This window comes from Penicillium nucicola (assembly GCF_028828085.1).
Source record: "Penicillium nucicola strain IBT 29836 chromosome Unknown utg000010l, whole genome shotgun sequence".
Classification (NCBI taxonomy): Eukaryota; Fungi; Ascomycota; class Eurotiomycetes; order Eurotiales; family Aspergillaceae; genus Penicillium; species Penicillium nucicola.
This window is the reverse complement of record NW_026643134.1, coordinates 1,423,015-1,440,996: the sequence shown is the minus strand read 5'-3', so window position 1 is coordinate 1,440,996 and position 17,982 is coordinate 1,423,015. Positions and strand designations below refer to the sequence as shown.

The window sequence follows — 17,982 nt, the reverse complement described above, 5'->3', positions numbered from 1 at the left end:
CAATTAAATCCAACAAACCCATCTAACGCCTGCTTCCGCGGGTCTTCCGGTGCGTGGTATACCACTCCGGCAACGAAGTCCTTTTAAGGAACTCGCCAGTCTTCTCGACCTTGTCCAAGCCCAGTTTCTTCCAGGTCGGCTGCCACTTCGAACCGTCCTTGAGGAGGGCCTTGGCCTGATCAGCGTAAGCCTTGCGCAGTTCGTCGTCGGGCTCTTGGCCCTTGTTTGGCTTGGGTTGGTCCTTGTCTTGTTGGTCGATTTGCCATTTCTCGGCAGTTTCCCAGCCTTCCTTCTCCCATCTGCATGTAGATTTCGTTAGTATATGATTCTCAACGGACTCGCGTTACACTTTCAGCAGGCATTCACTGCACAGGGTCTCTCCGCAGACAATAAATGCCAGGGCCGGCAAAAAAGAAAACAAGAAAAAGGGAAAATAAAATAAAAAGCAGGGGCTGCAACGTACGCGGTAAACTCCTTAGGCTCCTCGGGCCACATGAAAGGCTGCTGCAACTCAACAGTCATGCGCTTCTGCGACTTGGGCCGGCGCCATGGGCCGTAACCCTTTCCATCGCGGGTGATACGTGTAATGGGTTGTTGCTGCACGTAGCTGCGGATACCGTGGACCTGAACGCCATAGAGGTTCTGAAGATAGTCGCGGAGATCGAACTTGTTGAAGGCGAGGGGGACGCGGAATTGAGCGTAGTAAGGGGAGAGCTTGGGGGTGCGGATGAGAGCGATGCGGAATTGGGGACTGTGTGGAAGAAGTTGTTAACCAGATGTTTTTGATCAGCTAGAAGTGGCCGTGTTCAATTGACAGTTCTGAGTGTTTCGGGCTTGTTTGGGGTATTCCGGTATCGATATGGGTCATGTTGGAGATTTTGGGAGGACGTACAGGTAGACTGGCTTGCCCTTTTGGGGATGGCCATTTCTCACGGGGCCGGCCTGCTCCTTAAGGAGATTTGGCACAAGCTTGCTCTTGAGCGTTTGTTTGAGATTGCTTAAGCGCACCATCGTGTTGGGGTTGAGCGATTGTCGTTGGAGGTGTCTCCGGACTGCACATCAAAACTGCGTCGGTCCGCACGGGTCACGTGAGCATAGAGTATAAAGGTGTCCACCTTCCTAGTTGGGATGGTAAACCACCTGGATCAACAAGCTCAAAGAGATGTTCAGTTTTGAGTATGAAGAGTTTGATTTAGATCGATAGAAAAACAATCTAGTTTATCCTGGCATTTCTTTGCCAGGCCATTTAATGTAAAAAGATCGGGTGGCCCACAATGGTCGCCCAAAACAATCGCATAGAGATGCCAGACATTCATTTAACGTCAATAGGAAAGTTCAAAACCTATATTACATGCTTGATTCATCGTAAAGGGTCATTAAAAATCCGGGCATTTTCCCTTTACTGCTCCGATGTTCCCGAGACTCGAAGTTCTTCTAACCTTTTAGTACTCTCGTCCACATCTCCCAAATCTTGCTTCTCGCGAGTATCATCATCTTCTTCTTCTTCTTCTTCCTCCTCCTCCTCTTCGGATCCTGACTCGTCTTCATCCTCGTCTCCATTGTCACGGCCTTCCCCATCACCAGTGGCTCCCACGTCCTTCATATACGCTTCGAGCTCACGGGCCATCTTGCGCGAGAATCCGGAGGCTTCAACTTCAACATCCAGACGCTTACCAGGGTTCTTGGCGAGCTTCTTTCTAGCATCGGCAAAAGAAGGGCCTGGGATGTCACTGACAAAGTGGAACTTGCGCTTGAAGTAACGCTTGATACATTCCACATCACGGTCAAAGTACATCTCTGCGTTGACATGGTCAACGGAAACCATCTGCGGGAAATCAATCAGAACCGGGACCAGCCGGATATTCTCATCTTCCTCTTCCTCGGTGGCAGGTGCCTTTCCCTTGGCACTAGGATCTTGCACTTCCTTGATAAGAATGTTGAACTCGTTGAAATCACCGTGAATCAGGCCAAACCGGGCAAGCTCCAAGATGATATCCATCAACTCAGAGTATAGCGCAGCAGGTTCGGGCACTCTGGAAATCTGGCGCAGCGGGAAAGCATCAATCAAACTCATAACGATAGTGTGTCGGTTCTGGGCGATAGGTTCGGGGACTGAGAATCCGTTCTCGCGCAGTGCCTTCATGAAAGCAAATTCCTTCATGGCGGCCAATCTCGACATATACATCCATGAGCTTGAGTGTCGGTGTCGTAGGTAGTCGCGGTTCGTCTTGACGGTTCGGAACGAGATACGACCGAGACGGTGAATCTTAAGAATGCGTTGCGCTCCACTGCTCTGGGCCACCACAATAATATCTGATTCCTTTCCAACTCCGACTTGGTTGCCGACTGAGTAGACGACCTTTTGCTTCTGATGCGCGTTCAATGCGAGATAATCCAATCCTCCGTATGCAAGGCGATATCCGTCATCTGAAATACGATATCTGAGTTAGAATTGACGGCAGTAAGGATATAGGCGGATGAGCCATACATTTGGCATTCTTCACTTTAGCGATCAAGTTTGTCTTTGCAAGGTTCGAGATTGCGCGGTTCACGCCGCTGCCACCTCGGAGGCCCGACAGCTGTGAGATCAACGGGGTAGGAACGACTTCATGGTTACGACTTCCGGCTTCAACCTAGTAGCATATTTCGCATTAGCACAGAACATATGCGCGTCGTCTATGAAGATAGACATCGCGGGGTACTCAATGGAGGAGGGGCCGATAAGTACCGCGGCAAGAACTTTGAAATCCTCGGAGGTGAGGTAGCGAATGGCCTTGGGGTCGAGTTTCATGGTTGCGAGGAAGTAGAAACACTTTTTCTTTTCTTTTGATTTCCAGAAACTGATTCGTGGACTTCAACTTAGGGCAGGTCAAACAGCTGCGATGCGGCGGAGGAAAAAAGTTGATAAGAGCCAAGCCCTAAGCCCTATTTCCTATCTGGGATGAGAACCTTGATAGCTCCGCGTGTTGTATGGCTTCATGCGATGATTGTCATGAAAACGAGTATGTTACTGGGGTTTTTGCGACTTGGACTTTAAGAATAAATAGTTATATCAAACTATATCAAGCCCAGGTCTCTAGGTATTGGTACGTAGCCTGTCTACCATAGTCAGAATATTTGTAGTAGTCCAAACCGCCAAACCAGTACAACTGTAAAACAAATCCATGCTATTCCTCATTGTTCTGAATACATTAGGTCCTTTGATAACCCGATCACTATACGAGACTCGCTGGCTGCGAGAAATTCATTGCACATCGGGAGATATCTAGTTTGGTTTATTCAGGGCTTTCCCAGTCCGGGTTCTAGATGATAAGTTAGTATTGCTGGAGAGTAATGGCGCTGATGAACGACAGTGGAAACTTACCTTGCGCAGAATAACCAAGCCTTCGAGAGTGCTGCTCAGAGCGATGTATTGCTCATCCTCCAGCTCGGCTCTCTCACCGTGAGACAACAGCACAGGTGTGCTCTGAGTCTGCCATCCGGTGATAGTCTTTGGACGACCTGCCTGGCCGACCACGTCCACAGCCTGGCCAACACGGACGTTGACAGTGAGGGGCTGGAGGTCCTCGTCAAGGGTAATAAGGAAGCGGGGGAACATGGCGGTAATGAGGAAGTAGAGGAGGTAGTGGTGGTCACCGAGGATGAATTGCTTCGCATCAATGAGTGATACAAGCACGGTGAGTAAACCGGCTGCCGAGACGCGAGAGAGGACCTGGCGGTCGGTGTGGAAGGGGTTGAGGGTCATGGTACCCTTGCCCATGTGCAGGAGACCCTGGGCGATACGAACCATAAACAGTGAGTTCTGGTCGCGGTGGTAGTAGCTGGCCAATTGCCGTAGGAGCTGCGCAAGACGGGCGTTGTTGGTACCAGCACCGCAAAGACCCATGGCGAAGATGGCGTTGATGGCAACATCGTTGTCGTTATCGTGACTGTATCGGGACAGTGTGTCGTAAACCTTCATCTGTGGGTTGCTAGGACTGATCAAACCCATTGCGAGGGGAACGGCACGACGGATGTTGCTGGAGCCATAGTGCATGAGGTGACCGAACTGACGGAGAATCATGTCCTGTCCGACATCCTCGCCCATAGCGATGAGCGATAGACCGAGAACGGCGTAGGACTGGACAAGTTCATCACCCTTGTTCTCCTCCTTCTCCTCGATGATATCATTACAGATGTGGAGAAGCTCTTGGAGCTTCAGCACGGTGCCGGTACCCGCCCAGGCGCACACCGAGGCAAGTACCGAAGTGGGCTTGGCCATGGGGTGGTCAACGGCCTTGAGGATGTCAAGGATGACATCAACCTCCTCCTGACGACCAAAGTACAGAAGTGCCAGACCAAGAGCCATGAACCTCGTCCACTTGTCCTTCAGCTGCTTCTGACGCTCCTCGTCCATCAAAGTGGTGGCAATTGCCTCACTGACCTGGTGGTTTGAAGAGCCAACAAAGATCAAGCCTAACGAGACAGCTGCCATGGCGGACAGCTGCATGTCCAGTGAGGCATCTTCCACGATGGGAAGAAGAACCTCGAGAAGCTCCTCCTTGTTAGAGCCCGCATATGCCAGACCAAGACCCATAATGGAGGCGACCTTCATTGGCGTGCTCTTTGACTCAAGGTTTTCAGGGTCACTCAAGAGAGCAAGAGCAGGGTCGGAGTCAAGTCGGACACCCGAGTTCAAAATACCAATAGCGAGCAAAGCACCAGCCTTGACCTGGTCTTCCGTAGCGTAGGTGAATTTGTCGATCTTATCCAAGCCGTCCTCAACATCACGATGCAGCAGCATACCCAAAGAAGCGGTCGTGGAAAGCATACCGTCTTCCTTGGTCTTCCACACCCAGGGGCCCTTGTCTCCTTCCACGAGCATCATCTTATCATTACCAAAGCCGGCATTGGCAAATGAGTTGACGAATGCACTGGCGAGATTGTGTCGTGCGGAATCGAGATTGGTGAGGCCTGCTCCGCGGCTGCTTTCCAGATGTGTCTTGTAGATATCCTCAGGCATCTTAGGTTCCAGAATGTTAAGTTCCTTAGCAAGAGACTTGAAGTGTCTGGGGATAGAGGTATTGTTGAGACAGTCGGCGAGAGCCTCTCCCTCCTCATCTTCAGCCGGGAGGTCAAGCCAAATCTGCTGGCGGGCGACGAGGAAAGCCATTTGCTTCTTCAAAGCCTTATCGGAGGTGGCGTTGATATCGCTCTTAATGAGTTCGGTGTCGTTCAAGCGGATGGCGAGCACGATTGCTTGGGAGAGCTTGTTGTAGCGGACGTAGATTTCGTGGGCGGTTCGGAGGAATTGCTGGTCTTCAGGGTAAGTGAGCAGGTTAACCATGCTGACCATGTACAAGCAGACACGAGCGTATGTGTTCTCGTCAACGAATTGAGGGATATCTTCGATGATCTCCAACTCGCTCATGAGATCGACCGCATCGGCCTCGGCGTTGTGACTCAAGAAGTACGGTACCAGTGACAATGCAAGGTCCACTAGATCTTGGGTATCGTTCTCTGAGTTCAAACGGTTCTGATATTCTTGTCCGATTTCCAGTGCGAGATGACGGACATATTCGTGACCCCAGGAGCCAAGGTCCTCCGACTTGGCCAAGAGACGGTACTTGATGGTTTCCAACTTCTCCTCGTCTCCGTAGGTCATTCCGAGGACGGACAGCATATCGGCCAACGAGTTCTATTTATGAGATGATTAGATAAATAATCCCAGCAGGTCGGTAATAGGACCAACCTTCACGGGGCCCGCGACCCAATTCTCGTATAGCCCTGCCAGGTCATCGTAGTGCGGTCGGAGGAATTTGAGAGGCTTCGGGACAGCTGTCATAGATGATGTGGAGGTCTTGATGAAGTTCTTAATCGCGTCCAATGCAGGTCCATAAAGCGAGGTATCTGTCTCCTATTGTATGCGAAAAAAAGATGATTAACGTCATTGCTTTGCGGACCAAGAGAAGAACAGTCATACCTTTAACCGCTCAACGAGCATCTCGAGTTCACTCTTCAGTTGCTGATCCTCTTCGCTGAGCTCCTCTACAAGAGAGAATAGTCAGCATGTGATCCTAGTGCTAGCATGGATCTTTCACAGAATCTGGGTCCTTGATCATTGGGACTATTATCGCAACATACCATCTGGAGATTCTTCGTCCTTCTTCTTTCCGTCTACTGGCGCTTTCTCGCCATTTTCGGCACTCTTGCTGTTAGGCTCGCGAACATCATCAACCTTGCCCTTGCCCTTGTCGGCGGAGGTTGGCCGTTCGCCCTCGTTCGCCATTCTTGTAGGTTGCTGGCGACCAAGTTGGGGGAAATTGAAATAGTAGGACGGGAGTTGGAATCAAACGAAAGGCCACTTGAAAGGCTACGAAGCAGAAGTAGATGGAATTCTGCAAGTAACAAGTAACACAAGTTGGATTGTAAGCTGGTGATGGATGGAGAGCAGAGAGCTGCACCAGACCGAGCTCCGGATTATCTAAGCGCCAAGCCCCTCGTCATTGTTTTGGGGCAATTCCACAGCTTTCTCTCTGTTTGAGACGTTAAAATATCTGGAATGGGTGCAATTTATGAAGAACTGATTACAATTTTGATTTTTTACAAATCTTCTTGTTTCGTTTGATATGTTACAAATTTCCATCAAATGGCTGCGTATGTCCTGCTGAGGGTGCACCCCCGAGATCAATCTCCAACGCAAAACAACTCCACTGAAGAATCAGTGTTCTCGGTACATCCACCGTAGTGAATCCGGAACTGCTGCGCGTATTCTTCTGTCTGCTTGTTGTACGTAGCAGTCGTTATCTGTTCTCCATCATATGCAAGCAGAGGCAGGACATCAAGATCTGGAAGACCGGAGGAAAACAGGTCAAGAAGAGGCATGATGGTCGACGCATGGTTCAAGGGCTTCTCAACAGACCGCAAACCAGCGACAAATCCACCTGAAAGCGGTTGTGTTGGATCATTGATATCCTGAATATTCTCGTCATCGGAGTTGGAGAGACCTGCAGTATGAGCAAATTCTTCTGGTGGCTGGTATAGCTCATTGTGCACTGTTGCAATCGCAGCTGTCTTGGTTCCCGGGAACGAGGGATAGAGAAGATAATACCCCTTTGCACGAATCATTTCAAGGAGATGTTCCATGAAGGCGGGGTATTTGTCCGATATCAACTTTTTATGAGAGGCCTTTGCAGATTGCGGCGTAGAAAGACGGTTAGACAAGAATGTGTGGAACTCGGCCCATGCATCGCCAAAGTACAGAGCCGCGTTGCTGTTTGGGGCTTGCCAGAGAAAAGACGGGAGGAGCTGATCTTGGTTTATACCGCTCATGACTGGGGGAGCGAATGACGCCCTGCCAGTAGTGGGTTTGGAAGACGGCAACTCCAGTGAGATTCCAATCATCTTAGAAAAGACGCGCTTGGCATGGGCAGACTGTTTGTAGTTCAACGCAGCGTACTTTAGGTAGTGGTAAAATGACGGTGCTAGCTCTGTCTGCGGTGATAGCATGAGCAAATGGGTGACATTTGGATCTCGTGGGTAGAAAGATTCCACTGTGCGCAGAGAAGACTCTACAGGGTCCATAGAATGCGGCTGAATGCGTCGCCGCAGACTGATATGATCTGCAAGCTGGGTCAGCCCGTCCAGATTCTGGAGGAACTGGAGCAACGGCGGGTCCACCAGCGAAGGAAGCTCAACTGTCAGTCTGGGCGCTGCTCCGAGATAGTCGGCTGCATCCAATGACTGCAGAAGTCTGATCACAGACCCCGATGACTGAGAGGGTGCATGAACAACCATTTCAATCTGTAGATCATTCCATGCTATAAGAAATGATATTAGTATCGAATTCAGAGCCAGACAGAGTACTATGTATGTAATGAGATCTTCTTACATCGAAGAGCTGTGGAATCCAGGAAAGCTATCCACAGAAGATCCTTTGCTGCGGACGTTAGACCGACATGTGGAATGCCACTACCACGAGAATGGGCCTCCACGCCGTTCAAGAAGAAGTCATCTTCCAAGCTCTTGCCTTGTGTAATTATCACTTCCGGACGGATGTACGCCTGGAGAAGTTGTAAGCCCCCCATAACGGATTGTTCCATTCGAATTCCGCTAGACTGAAGCGCGTGGTCTGGCCGCCCATCTGTTCATGTGCAATGCGATTAGCCATGGTTGCTAAACATGAGGTACCAAATAAAAAAACATACCATGCCATACAATTGGGCATTCGCTATCGCTGATCCCATTAACCTGTTTGATTCCTCGTATTGAGACATCTTCCTTGCCCATTAGAACAAAATGGACGTAGTTCAGTCGCTGAGCTGCCATTTTACACGCAAGAGGTAACATATCAGACACGCTGCGTAGACTGGATGCGGCAAATATGACTACTCTGCTGGCTGTATCTTTCGGGTACTTCGTACGCGGGAGGGATTGTGCCAGCTCGTAGAACTTGACATCCCCCTCATAAAATACACACTTACCCTCGGGGTCCAGTACTTTCTCTTTTGACTCAGGTTCCGTCTTGGGGGCGGGGCGTTGGTGCTCTGAGGCAGACAACTGCGCAAGTGTCTCCTGTCGCAACTTGGCAATCGAGGGGTTGTATCGATCAACAGCTGGTGCCAGATCCGTTGGCATGTGCTTGAAGAACTCATAGAACAGGAATATGCCAAGTAAGGCAAATAGGATGCGACGAGGTCTGGTAATGTTTCGATGTCGTAGAGGCAGAAAGCGCGCTTCGCCTGGGGGACGGTGATCGTCGTCCTTCTTGCCCATCTCTTCGTCCGCACGAAGGGGCATCTTTGTGGGGGCCATGATATGCGTCAAGGTGCAAGCCCCGTTGGAGCTGAAACAAGGTGTTTAGGACATATGAGCAATGAAAGAATGTTAAGATGACAATCGGTCAAGAAGGCGCGGTCCAACACGATGATATCAGAGCCTTATCGCCTTATCGCCTTATCGGATCTTGAGCATCCAACGCGCCTCAACCATCACTCTGCACTCCCCTCTGGAGATCTCAGATTTCGCGATGCAGGACCAGATGGACACAGAGTCCATCGAACAGCGTGGTACTAAGCGTGCGGCTGAGGAGACTAGTACTCAAGAGCCGCCCAGGCCAAAGAAGATCAAGGTAAGGAAACACGTTCAATTCCGTCTATAGAGCAGATATTGATATCGCCTGCAGGCTCTCGATCCTGATGTCGTGAACAAAATTGCGGCCGGGGAGATTATCGTCGCGCCAATGCACGCGTTAAAGGAGTTGATTGAAAACGCAGTTGATGCTGGCTCTACCTCCATTGAAGTTCTAGTCAAGGACGGAGGCCTCAAGCTACTACAAATTACCGATAACGGACATGGCATTGATGTGAGTCGAGAAGCCCAATAACAAATTCGACAATTCTGACAAATTGCAGCGAGATGATCTTCCTATTCTCTGTGAGAGATTCACTACATCCAAACTCAAAGAGTTTGAAGATCTCTCCTCTATCGGAACTTACGGGTTCCGGGGTGAAGCATTGGCCAGCATCAGCCATATTGCACATCTCACAGTCACGACGAAGACGGCAGGTTCCAGCTGTGCGTGGCGAGCGCATTACGGAGATGGAAAGCTGATTCCAGCCAAGCCGGGTCAGAATGCTGCACCCAAGGCGACAGCTGGAAGAGGAGGAACGCAGATCACCGTAAGTCCATAAGCCGTTGTCTATGTCTCAAAGTTGACCTTTGACCAAGGTTGAGGATCTGTTCTACAATGTCCCTACTCGACGCAGAGCCTTCCGATCAGCAAGCGAAGAGTATGCCAAAATCCTTGATGTTGTTGGCCGATATGCAGTTCACTGCCACGGGGTTGCTTTCTCATGCCGTAAACATGGCGACTCTGGCGTAAGTATTTCGACACCAGCCAGCGCTAGCACCGTCGACCGGATCCGCCAAATCCACGGCAGTGCTGTCGCAAATGAGCTCGTTGATTTCAATTGCGAAGATAAGAAGTTTGGCTTCCAGTCATCTGGGCTTGCCACCAATGCCAACTATCATGTCAAGAAGACAGTGATTTTACTCTTCATCAATCATCGTGCAGTCGAATCAACGACTTTCAAGCGTGCAGTCGAGCAGACCTATTCGGCATTCTTACCCAAGGGTGGCCACCCTTTCGTCTACCTTGACCTCGAGATCGAACCCAACCGAGTCGATGTCAATGTACATCCCACAAAGCGCGAGGTCAACTTCTTAAACGAAGACGAAATCATCGAACTTGTCTGCACTGAAATTCGATCCAAGCTCGCAGAGGTGGACTCGAGCCGCACATTCTTGACCCAAACTCTTCTTCCTACCGTGCCAACGATTCAATCCCTACAGGATGAAAGCAATGATCCTAAAGAGGGAGCAGATCCAAGAGGAGCAACTCCCAAAACACCAGCGACAACCAAAAAGCCCTACGAAAACAATCTCATCCGAACAGACTCCAAAGTCCGTAAAATAACAGCAATGCTAGCACCCTCACCGCAAGATGGATACAACCCTAACGCCCCAGAAACCGACAATCAAACAACCTCCCTGCTAGAAGAAGGTCTCCAATATACAACGACAGACCGCCAACCCCTACGCATAGCCCTATCCTCAATAAAAGCCCTACGAGCAAAAGTCCGCGCCGAGATGCACAACACCCTAACAGAAATGTTTGCAACACACACTTACGTCGGACTCGTCGACGAACAACGCCGCCTAGCAGCAATCCAATCCGGCGTCAAACTCTACCTAATAGACTACGGCCTAACAAGCAACGAACTGTTCTACCAAATCGGCCTGACAGACTTCGGCAACTTCGGCACAATAAAACTAGACCCAGCACCAAAGCTAACAGACCTTCTCAAAATCGCCGCCGAAGAAGAAAAGCAAGAACTCACCCCCCAAGCTTCAAATCAGAAAGAAGCAGACACAATCTTCGCAAATGCACCAGACATGATCGCCCGCACACTCATTCAACGCCGCGAAATGCTAAACGAGTATTTCGCCATGCAGATCAGTCCTGACGGCCACCTCCTCACCATCCCCCTCCTGCTGAAGGGGTATGTGCCCGCGCTCTCAAAGCTACCACGCTTCCTCCTCCGTCTCGGTCCATACGTCGACTGGAGCAGCGAGGAGGGGTGTTTCCGGTCTTTTCTGCGTGAGCTCGCTGCGTTCTATACGCCCGAACAACTTCCCGTTGTTGCGGGGCATGCGTCGGCGTCGACGTCGGTGTCTGCAGATGCAGATGCAGATGCAGCTATGGATGTATCAGCGTCTGGGTCTGGGCCTTCGCCTGCATTTGCGCCTGCGCAAGCCGACTCCATGACCGAGCCGGTTGTAGCCGATGCATCCTCGTCCGAGCTTGATGCGGAGGCGTTTGTGAGGGCGCGGAGGGCGCAGATCCTTCGCATGTTGGAGTATGTTCTTTTCCCTGCTGTGCGGGCTCGTCTTGTTGCCACTTCACGGTTGTTGCGTGGTGTTGTTGAGGTTGCGGATTTGAAGGGGCTGTATCGGGTGTTTGAGCGCTGTTGAGCCTTGGTGCTTGGGTGGTTAGGTTACGTTTAGTTGGGTTGGGTTGAGGGGGAGGGGAAGAGTGGGTAGTTTGGCCAGGTTAGGCTGTTACATTGCAGTGCATTGTATAACTTGGTATGTTTTTTTTTTTTTTTAGTTTTAACTTTACGCGTGCGGAGTAAATATGCAGCTGCGTGTACCTGCTCCTGATGTCCCCAGGGTCTGTGTTTCTATGACTAAATTAACGAGTTTCTGAGGGTCGACTGGTCTGGCCTTGTGCTTGTAGGCTTATTTTCAGGCGACTTTGTATTGGGATTGGGCTTTGATGGCATAACTGAAGTGGTTCACTGATCTGAAGAAGAACCTAAGGAACACGGATGGATACAGGAGAATATGAAAACTTTTCAGTAATCATGGCTGGGAAAGACAGACAGACGGTCAAGTATAAGCTGGAAGGCAACAGATAGAATTAGAAGAAGCAGAGACGCCTGCGATCGCCTTGCTTTTGACGACACTATATCAGTTCCAAATCCTAGATAAGGCATACATCAAGATCCTTGGTAACCGGACTGAGAGCAAAAGTTGAAAAAGTATGAATAAGTTGAAGTGAAATGAAAGAAGACAGGGTACAAGGTGCAAAGACATATCATGTCAAATAAATGTGCTAATCTTGGGAGTAAACTGGACAACCATCTTATGAGCCGCGTTATAAAATTGCAGACTTGCATGACGATGTGAGGAATAATACTCTTTCAAGGGGCAAATCATGGATGAAAATGCTGGGCAATGATATGGAAGAGGAAGCGTAAGCTTGACTGAGGCCGGCAGGTAAAGAAAGAAATCAATGACAGGGTGTGGGGAAATAATGATAAAACAGACGTAAATGATAAAACAACAAGGTCAAAGGTGGCTGAAAGAAACAAAAACAAAACAAAATATCGTTGCCATCAGAGATGAGATTGACGCGTTGCAATATTCAAATATGGGCATTGCAATTCATTCTCACTTCCTTCAAATCTTCAAAACGCCTTGCGCCAAGATTCATTCTGAAAGTATTTCCGTGTTCGTGTGGTCGTTAAAAATTCATTAAGTCATGTTGCCACTCGAAAGACAACCAGAGAAATTAGAGTAGGTCAGGTTGGTGATTGCGTTGAACCTGGGGTAAGAGAAGCCGAGAACCAGCTTCAAACTTCGAGATTTGAGGGCATTTAGCTCCTAGAATAGGGTTTGTTAAGAAGGGCGATTTCACGGGTGACAGTTTGCCATTCGAGTTCTCGCTTCACGCGCTCGTTTCGTTTTTTCATTTGGTGTTCTTCCCATTGGAGAAGTTCGTAGCTGTACGTCCTGGTCAGATGGGACATATCGCAAGGCACAGGGGACTTTCTTACACAAAGCGGAGGTGAGGTTGGATGATGACATTCAGTCTTCTGGCTCGAACATAGCAGCTGGAAAGCATTAGCATGGTCACTCGTTGAGAACATCGGGGGTGAAAACTGACTAGGCCCTAGGGAAAGAAAGCTTTTTGCAGGCCATAACCTCAGCAATGCAGATACTGGCAGATCTTGAAACGCCAACTCGACAGTGAACCAATGTAGCTGTACCTTCACGCTTGCTTTTTTCTATGAATGGGGTCAGTGAATGGACAAAGGTAGGAGAACATCTGCAAATCGTACCGATAAAATCCAAGCAGCGATCATACTCCTGACATAATGGATCAATGCCATTGTCCTGCACATTGTCAATGTACATCAAATTATCGGGCCCCCAGGTGGCACGATCCTCATCAGACCAATTGACAGTCTCTCCGATACTGAGCACACGCCTGATACCAAGCTCCCAAAGAAGCTCGGGGTTGTTGGCGTGAGTCAAATTCCCAAGGTAGAGATATGGCAAGATGCGGCTAGGGAAAGAGCCGTCCATGTTATGGAACCAATTCGGATCCCAAGTTCCTGCGACGTCTTTGGCCTGAGCCTGAGCCACTGGGCTTTCCTGCAAGAGGCGCCCCTGGATATGAGATAGGAATGCAACATCGGTTGGGTAGGCGAAGAAGTTTCTTTTCTTATCGCAATGAAGTCTTAGCCACGCTTCGTGTGCGGGCACGCCTTCTGCGAACATGAAGTATGCCACTGCCAATAAGGTGGTTTCGGTGTATCCATCTCCACAGTGAATCAAAACCTTGCGATGTTTCCCGCTCGAGCTGGCCATTGCGACGTCGTTGTCAATGTCATGCTCACCTGCTGGGGTTTCTGGGTGCGCGAGATAATAGATCCATCGGATGGTGTTGACGATATCTTCGACCTCACGGGTGTTGCCTGAGGGGAGGACCAGAGATCCGGATGATGGGAACTCCATGCGCTGAGGACCAGTCTCAAGCTGTCTGTCAAGCTTGGCTAGATAACGAGGACCGGGAATGTTGGCTTGGTCGGTTGCTTCGATTAACAGATCATAGGTTTCATCTTTGGGCAGTGGCGCCCCGGACAGTTGCATGAATTCCGGGGTAGATCCCAACCAGACATTGGCTGAGATCTCCGACGCGCGAGACATGGTACACATTTCGCGTCGTTCCCATTGACCTTCATATTTGTCAGAAGATTAAAACGAGGTTTTTTTGGGTGACATATTTCCTAACTCACCAAAGTCTATAGTTTGGTCCGTAAATTGACCTTTCGAATCGACCGCAATGATCTCTGGGTGTTCTTTCTCTAGTTCCCCAAATGGAGCTGGGCATGTCAGCTGGATACTCATATTTACACAGATCTGGACTCACTGGCAACAATAAAAGTGTTGTACGGGGGTCGCTCTTGCAACGGATCCATCTTCAATCTCCAGGCATGCTGCGCTGTTGCAAACTGATCTGCCAGCGCCACAAGGGCCGCCTGGCTGCTGTCATCTTCGGCATACACGACAATATCGGACATGGCAGCCAGCTTGGCCGTCTGGATATGGAAGTTGCGCACGGAGAATCCCTCCTGTGGATCGGCCATCAAGAACCGGGCGGACGGTGCGATCACCTCGTTCGGGCTGACCGCGCCTTTGATACGCGATTTCGATAGATCGCCCCCGAGTTTGACCACCGTCAAGCCCCGCCAGCATTTCGGTGATCGGCGTGAGTGACGTTTGCGACTTTGGAAGAAGCCTATTTGTAGATGGTTGTCTGGATGAAGGCCATGGAGCCAAGGGAACATCTGCGATGGATCGGGCAACGGTTGCGACGCCTGGTGATCTATTGCTGCGGCGAGTTTGGATGCCTCGATCGCATAAACAGCGGGAGAGGGAGCCCGTCCAATGCGGAGTCGTTCATCTGGGGGATACAATAATGATGACGGCTGATCAGACCGAACCACCAGCGATGGTGGTTGAGAAGGGGTCGATGGAGTTGGACCCGTCGGGCATACTGGTATATGTTTGTTGGGAACAGGACTTGGCCGGCGGTTGACCGTCAACGCTGCTGGGAGGGGAGAAGGGGGAGGGGTCGAATGGTGCAGCTGATGCTGCTGGACCAGCACAGTCGCCATCAGGACGAAGTTTCAACAAAGAAGACAATAGACAATATAGATAATCAACACGGGTTGGGTAGCGTTAACAGCTATCACATCGTTTTAACGCCGGGGACTTTTCGGGGGAGTTTGTGGAAGTGGATCAAACAGGATGATCACTGGCACAGTTGTTAGTTTCCGACGGAGAGGAAGATGAGAAGAGATAAAAAAGAAGGAGGAGGGGGGGAACAACATACAAGAGGCGCAAGGGGGGGGGAGGAAGAAGAATGAGAAACAATTGACAGAAAAGGGAGATAAGTATGACAAGATCGCACGGAACAAATCACACTGAACAATGCCAATATGCGTACATGTATATCCTCTAATTACTCTCATCATCATCACTTCCCAAGGTTATCGTCATTCTCCCCCAGTTCCGCTCGTCTCTCTCCACTTCAATCTGAACGTCAATAGGAGAAGATACCCACAGGGATTCTGACCACTTTCCACCCCTTTCCCCCCCGGTCACCCAGTAAGAAAAACTCTATTGGTCTATCCATGAGCAACACTCGTTCGGCACATCCAATCATCGTACACTATGTACTTGGATGACGCTGAGATTCCTTGATATCCGACTTGGTCCAGTCCAGTCTGTGCGTGTGGGGGAGGGGGTTTCAGGCCTAAGACTACCACACAGTATTCCCCCCCCCCCACTCACATCCTGGACGCCGCTAATACACTTAAGTCCAAAGATATGAGTATATCCAAACCCCGCCTCGGACAGGAAGCCCCTACCAGCCGGAGATGGAGCCAGCATCTCGTGTCCATGGAAAGCCCAAAAGTCAATTTCCAGAACAAAGATACATCATACTTGGTCAGGATAGAGGCTGGCTTGGAGACCAGGATCTCTGGACCTCGTGAGATACATCCCATCCTACTCGTCATCGCAACATATCGTTGAACTCTCCAATGCATTCCCTGTTTCATGGCCGAGATCATCAAAGAGACAAAAGTACAGCCAGAACAAAGGATGCCACAGGGAACTAACCCCGGATCGCCACTGCGCTCCACTCCTGGTGGAGTGAGGATCCAAACGGCATATACATCCCAAGCCCAATCGTAAACAACGCCTAAACCGGTCAACAGGCCCTAAACAGAGACCTCCAGGACCACTCCTCCACTCCCTACGGTAGATTGGAAGATCAAATCCAAATGATAAGTCGGCCCAAGAGCCCAAACAACAGAGCAGGAGCCGACCGTTGCCTAAAACAACCCGATGTACCGTGAAGGATACCGTGGGAGGTCGCACCACTATCTTTCGCGTATTGTTAGCAATTTCAATCCCCTGCAGCTGTCATTGGCTAGCCAATACATAGTTTTTGAACCGACAAGGTGTCAGGCGCAATCGGGTTCCGCTGATCTTACCTCGATCCCTTACAGGACGGTCCCTTATAGGTCATCTCTCACAGACATCTCGGCATAAGTTGACCCTTGCCGTCGACAAACGTCTTGGCTACTCTACAACGCCCACTAGTCCATTTTGTCTGTCTAATGTGTGTGTGTGTATGACGAGCGGATAAGACTAGCGGGATGCACCGGACCCAGTATGAGAATTAGAAGCACTACCTACACGGCAGTGGCATAACGCCATGCGTACACGATCGAGTCAACCATATTACTGAGCCTCGGCATGTGTTCTTCTCCGTCTCAATTCTCCTCCGTTTCTGTTGGCGTTAGGCCATATAGTGGAACTCCAAACCTGCCGGAAAGCGCCCAGGTGGAACTCCTCCAGCCGGAACGCGCAGGAACTGCACATCATCGGGCGGAGACAGAATGATCGGCCTTGCGCGCAAGCACTGATCTCGACGCTTGCTAGACGTGATGGCTGTCACCTGGTATCAGGCCTTGTCTCTTCGCATTTTTGCCACCTCCTTGCTCATGCCCTAGTGGTGCCACATGGTAATCCACAGATGTGCAGCTTGCTGTGCATATATCTTGTCAGCCACAGAGCACTTTGAATGTCTGCACCCGGTTCAGTCAACAGCTTAAACAGTAGTCTGGAGAGCTGAATGGGAGGCCGAGTTGAGCTGCCTGGTGGTTGCAACTACCTGCTCTGGTTCATTCGATTCAAACTTACTATACTGTATAGTATGATCCATACCAGCTCCGCACCGAAAATCACCTATCAACCTGAAACCACCTGGCTAAACCCTCCACCAGGCCAATATGGAACAACGTCCCTATCAGGCCACCCTCGGCAAATCGCAAATCCTGGGCCACGATGTCGTGTAAGGCGGGTAGCTACCGTACCTTGTTTTCGCCGAGGGATTTCCCTCTTGGTACATGGTCCGATATCAAACCCTTCGAGAATAACCTTGGAAATGGAATTTCGATGTTGACACGTAGCTAATGATACCTGTGACTGGGAACCCTGGTCGGAACTGCTTTGGGTGTTCCTGCGTGCTGGTTGTTGGGTGCTCGGGCATACGTGTACCTAGGTAGAACTTAGGTACAGGGTAAGCGATAGGGTATTGATAGGGCCTCTTTGCTTTATTTCCACTGCAGTGTGCAAATTTCTACGGTACTATACAGTAGATAGGGTTTCCCATCGGCCTTTTTACCGCCGGTTGGGGAGCTATGCATGTTGTCAGTGACTGCGATGCAGCATTTGGGCGTGCAATGTCCGGGATCTAGGCATGGTTCTTTGAAGTGCTAAGCATCCATGGATATAGCAAAGAATTGGTCATCACAAATAGGCCACCAGAGATTACAATGAGAACTGGGGGGATGCCTCGTTGATGAGATGGGCCACTTTTACGAACTGCAATGCACCTGATATATGGCATCGGGCGAAACCAGCACCGAAAAGGCTGCGTCACACATCCCGCTCGATCGTTAAGTCTAAGTAGGCAACGCAGAGATCATTCATGGTCATCCACCCTTGAAAGCTTTTGAGTGATTGTGAGTTTCATTCCTGCTTCGTTTAGCGTGGTGGTCAGAGTGGTCTTCAAAA

At 50.0% G+C, this 17,982-nt stretch overlaps 6 protein-coding genes across 6 annotated transcripts; 1 reads left to right on the top strand and 5 right to left on the bottom strand.

Moving 5' to 3' along the window:
• Positions 1 to 22: 22 nt before the first annotated feature.
• N7511_009104 (mitochondrial 54S ribosomal protein uL23m) lies at positions 23 to 1,011 on the bottom strand (the record flags this gene model as incomplete). Its single annotated transcript, XM_057131481.1, has 3 exons — positions 23 to 299; positions 464 to 751; positions 893 to 1,011. 3 exons carry the CDS (start codon positions 1,009 to 1,011, stop codon positions 23 to 25), a joined length of 684 nt encoding a protein of 227 aa, XP_056979469.1.
• Positions 1,012 to 1,399: 388 nt separating this feature from the next.
• N7511_009103 (protein kinase RIO2) lies at positions 1,400 to 2,791 on the bottom strand (the record flags this gene model as incomplete). Its single annotated transcript, XM_057131480.1, has 3 exons — positions 1,400 to 2,427; positions 2,489 to 2,633; positions 2,729 to 2,791. The coding sequence occupies 3 exons, from the start codon at positions 2,789 to 2,791 to the stop codon at positions 1,400 to 1,402; spliced, it is 1,236 nt and encodes a 411-aa protein (XP_056979468.1).
• Positions 2,792 to 3,275: 484 nt separating this feature from the next.
• N7511_009102 (proteasome regulatory particle base subunit RPN1) lies at positions 3,276 to 6,268 on the bottom strand (the record flags this gene model as incomplete). The annotated part of the gene is made up of 5 exons (XM_057131479.1): positions 3,276 to 3,302; positions 3,365 to 5,677; positions 5,732 to 5,896; positions 5,963 to 6,027; positions 6,124 to 6,268. 5 exons carry the CDS (start codon positions 6,266 to 6,268, stop codon positions 3,276 to 3,278), a joined length of 2,715 nt encoding a protein of 904 aa, XP_056979467.1.
• A 398-nt stretch (positions 6,269 to 6,666) lies between these two features.
• Positions 6,667 to 8,793, bottom strand: N7511_009101 (uncharacterized protein; the record flags this gene model as incomplete). Its single annotated transcript, XM_057131478.1, has 3 exons — positions 6,667 to 7,799; positions 7,871 to 8,122; positions 8,187 to 8,793. The coding sequence occupies 3 exons, from the start codon at positions 8,791 to 8,793 to the stop codon at positions 6,667 to 6,669; spliced, it is 1,992 nt and encodes a 663-aa protein (XP_056979466.1).
• A 214-nt stretch (positions 8,794 to 9,007) lies between these two features.
• Positions 9,008 to 11,514, top strand: N7511_009100 (mismatch repair ATPase MLH1; the record flags this gene model as incomplete). Its single annotated transcript, XM_057131477.1, has 4 exons — positions 9,008 to 9,109; positions 9,164 to 9,343; positions 9,393 to 9,659; positions 9,709 to 11,514. 4 exons carry the CDS (start codon positions 9,008 to 9,010, stop codon positions 11,512 to 11,514), a joined length of 2,355 nt encoding a protein of 784 aa, XP_056979465.1.
• Positions 11,515 to 12,701: 1,187 nt separating this feature from the next.
• pps1 (tyrosine/serine/threonine protein phosphatase PPS1) lies at positions 12,702 to 15,008 on the bottom strand (the record flags this gene model as incomplete). The annotated part of the gene is made up of 6 exons (XM_057131476.1): positions 12,702 to 12,828; positions 12,882 to 12,938; positions 12,992 to 13,112; positions 13,167 to 14,066; positions 14,127 to 14,213; positions 14,261 to 15,008. The coding sequence occupies 6 exons, from the start codon at positions 15,006 to 15,008 to the stop codon at positions 12,702 to 12,704; spliced, it is 2,040 nt and encodes a 679-aa protein (XP_056979464.1).
• Positions 15,009 to 17,982: the final 2,974 nt, after the last annotated feature.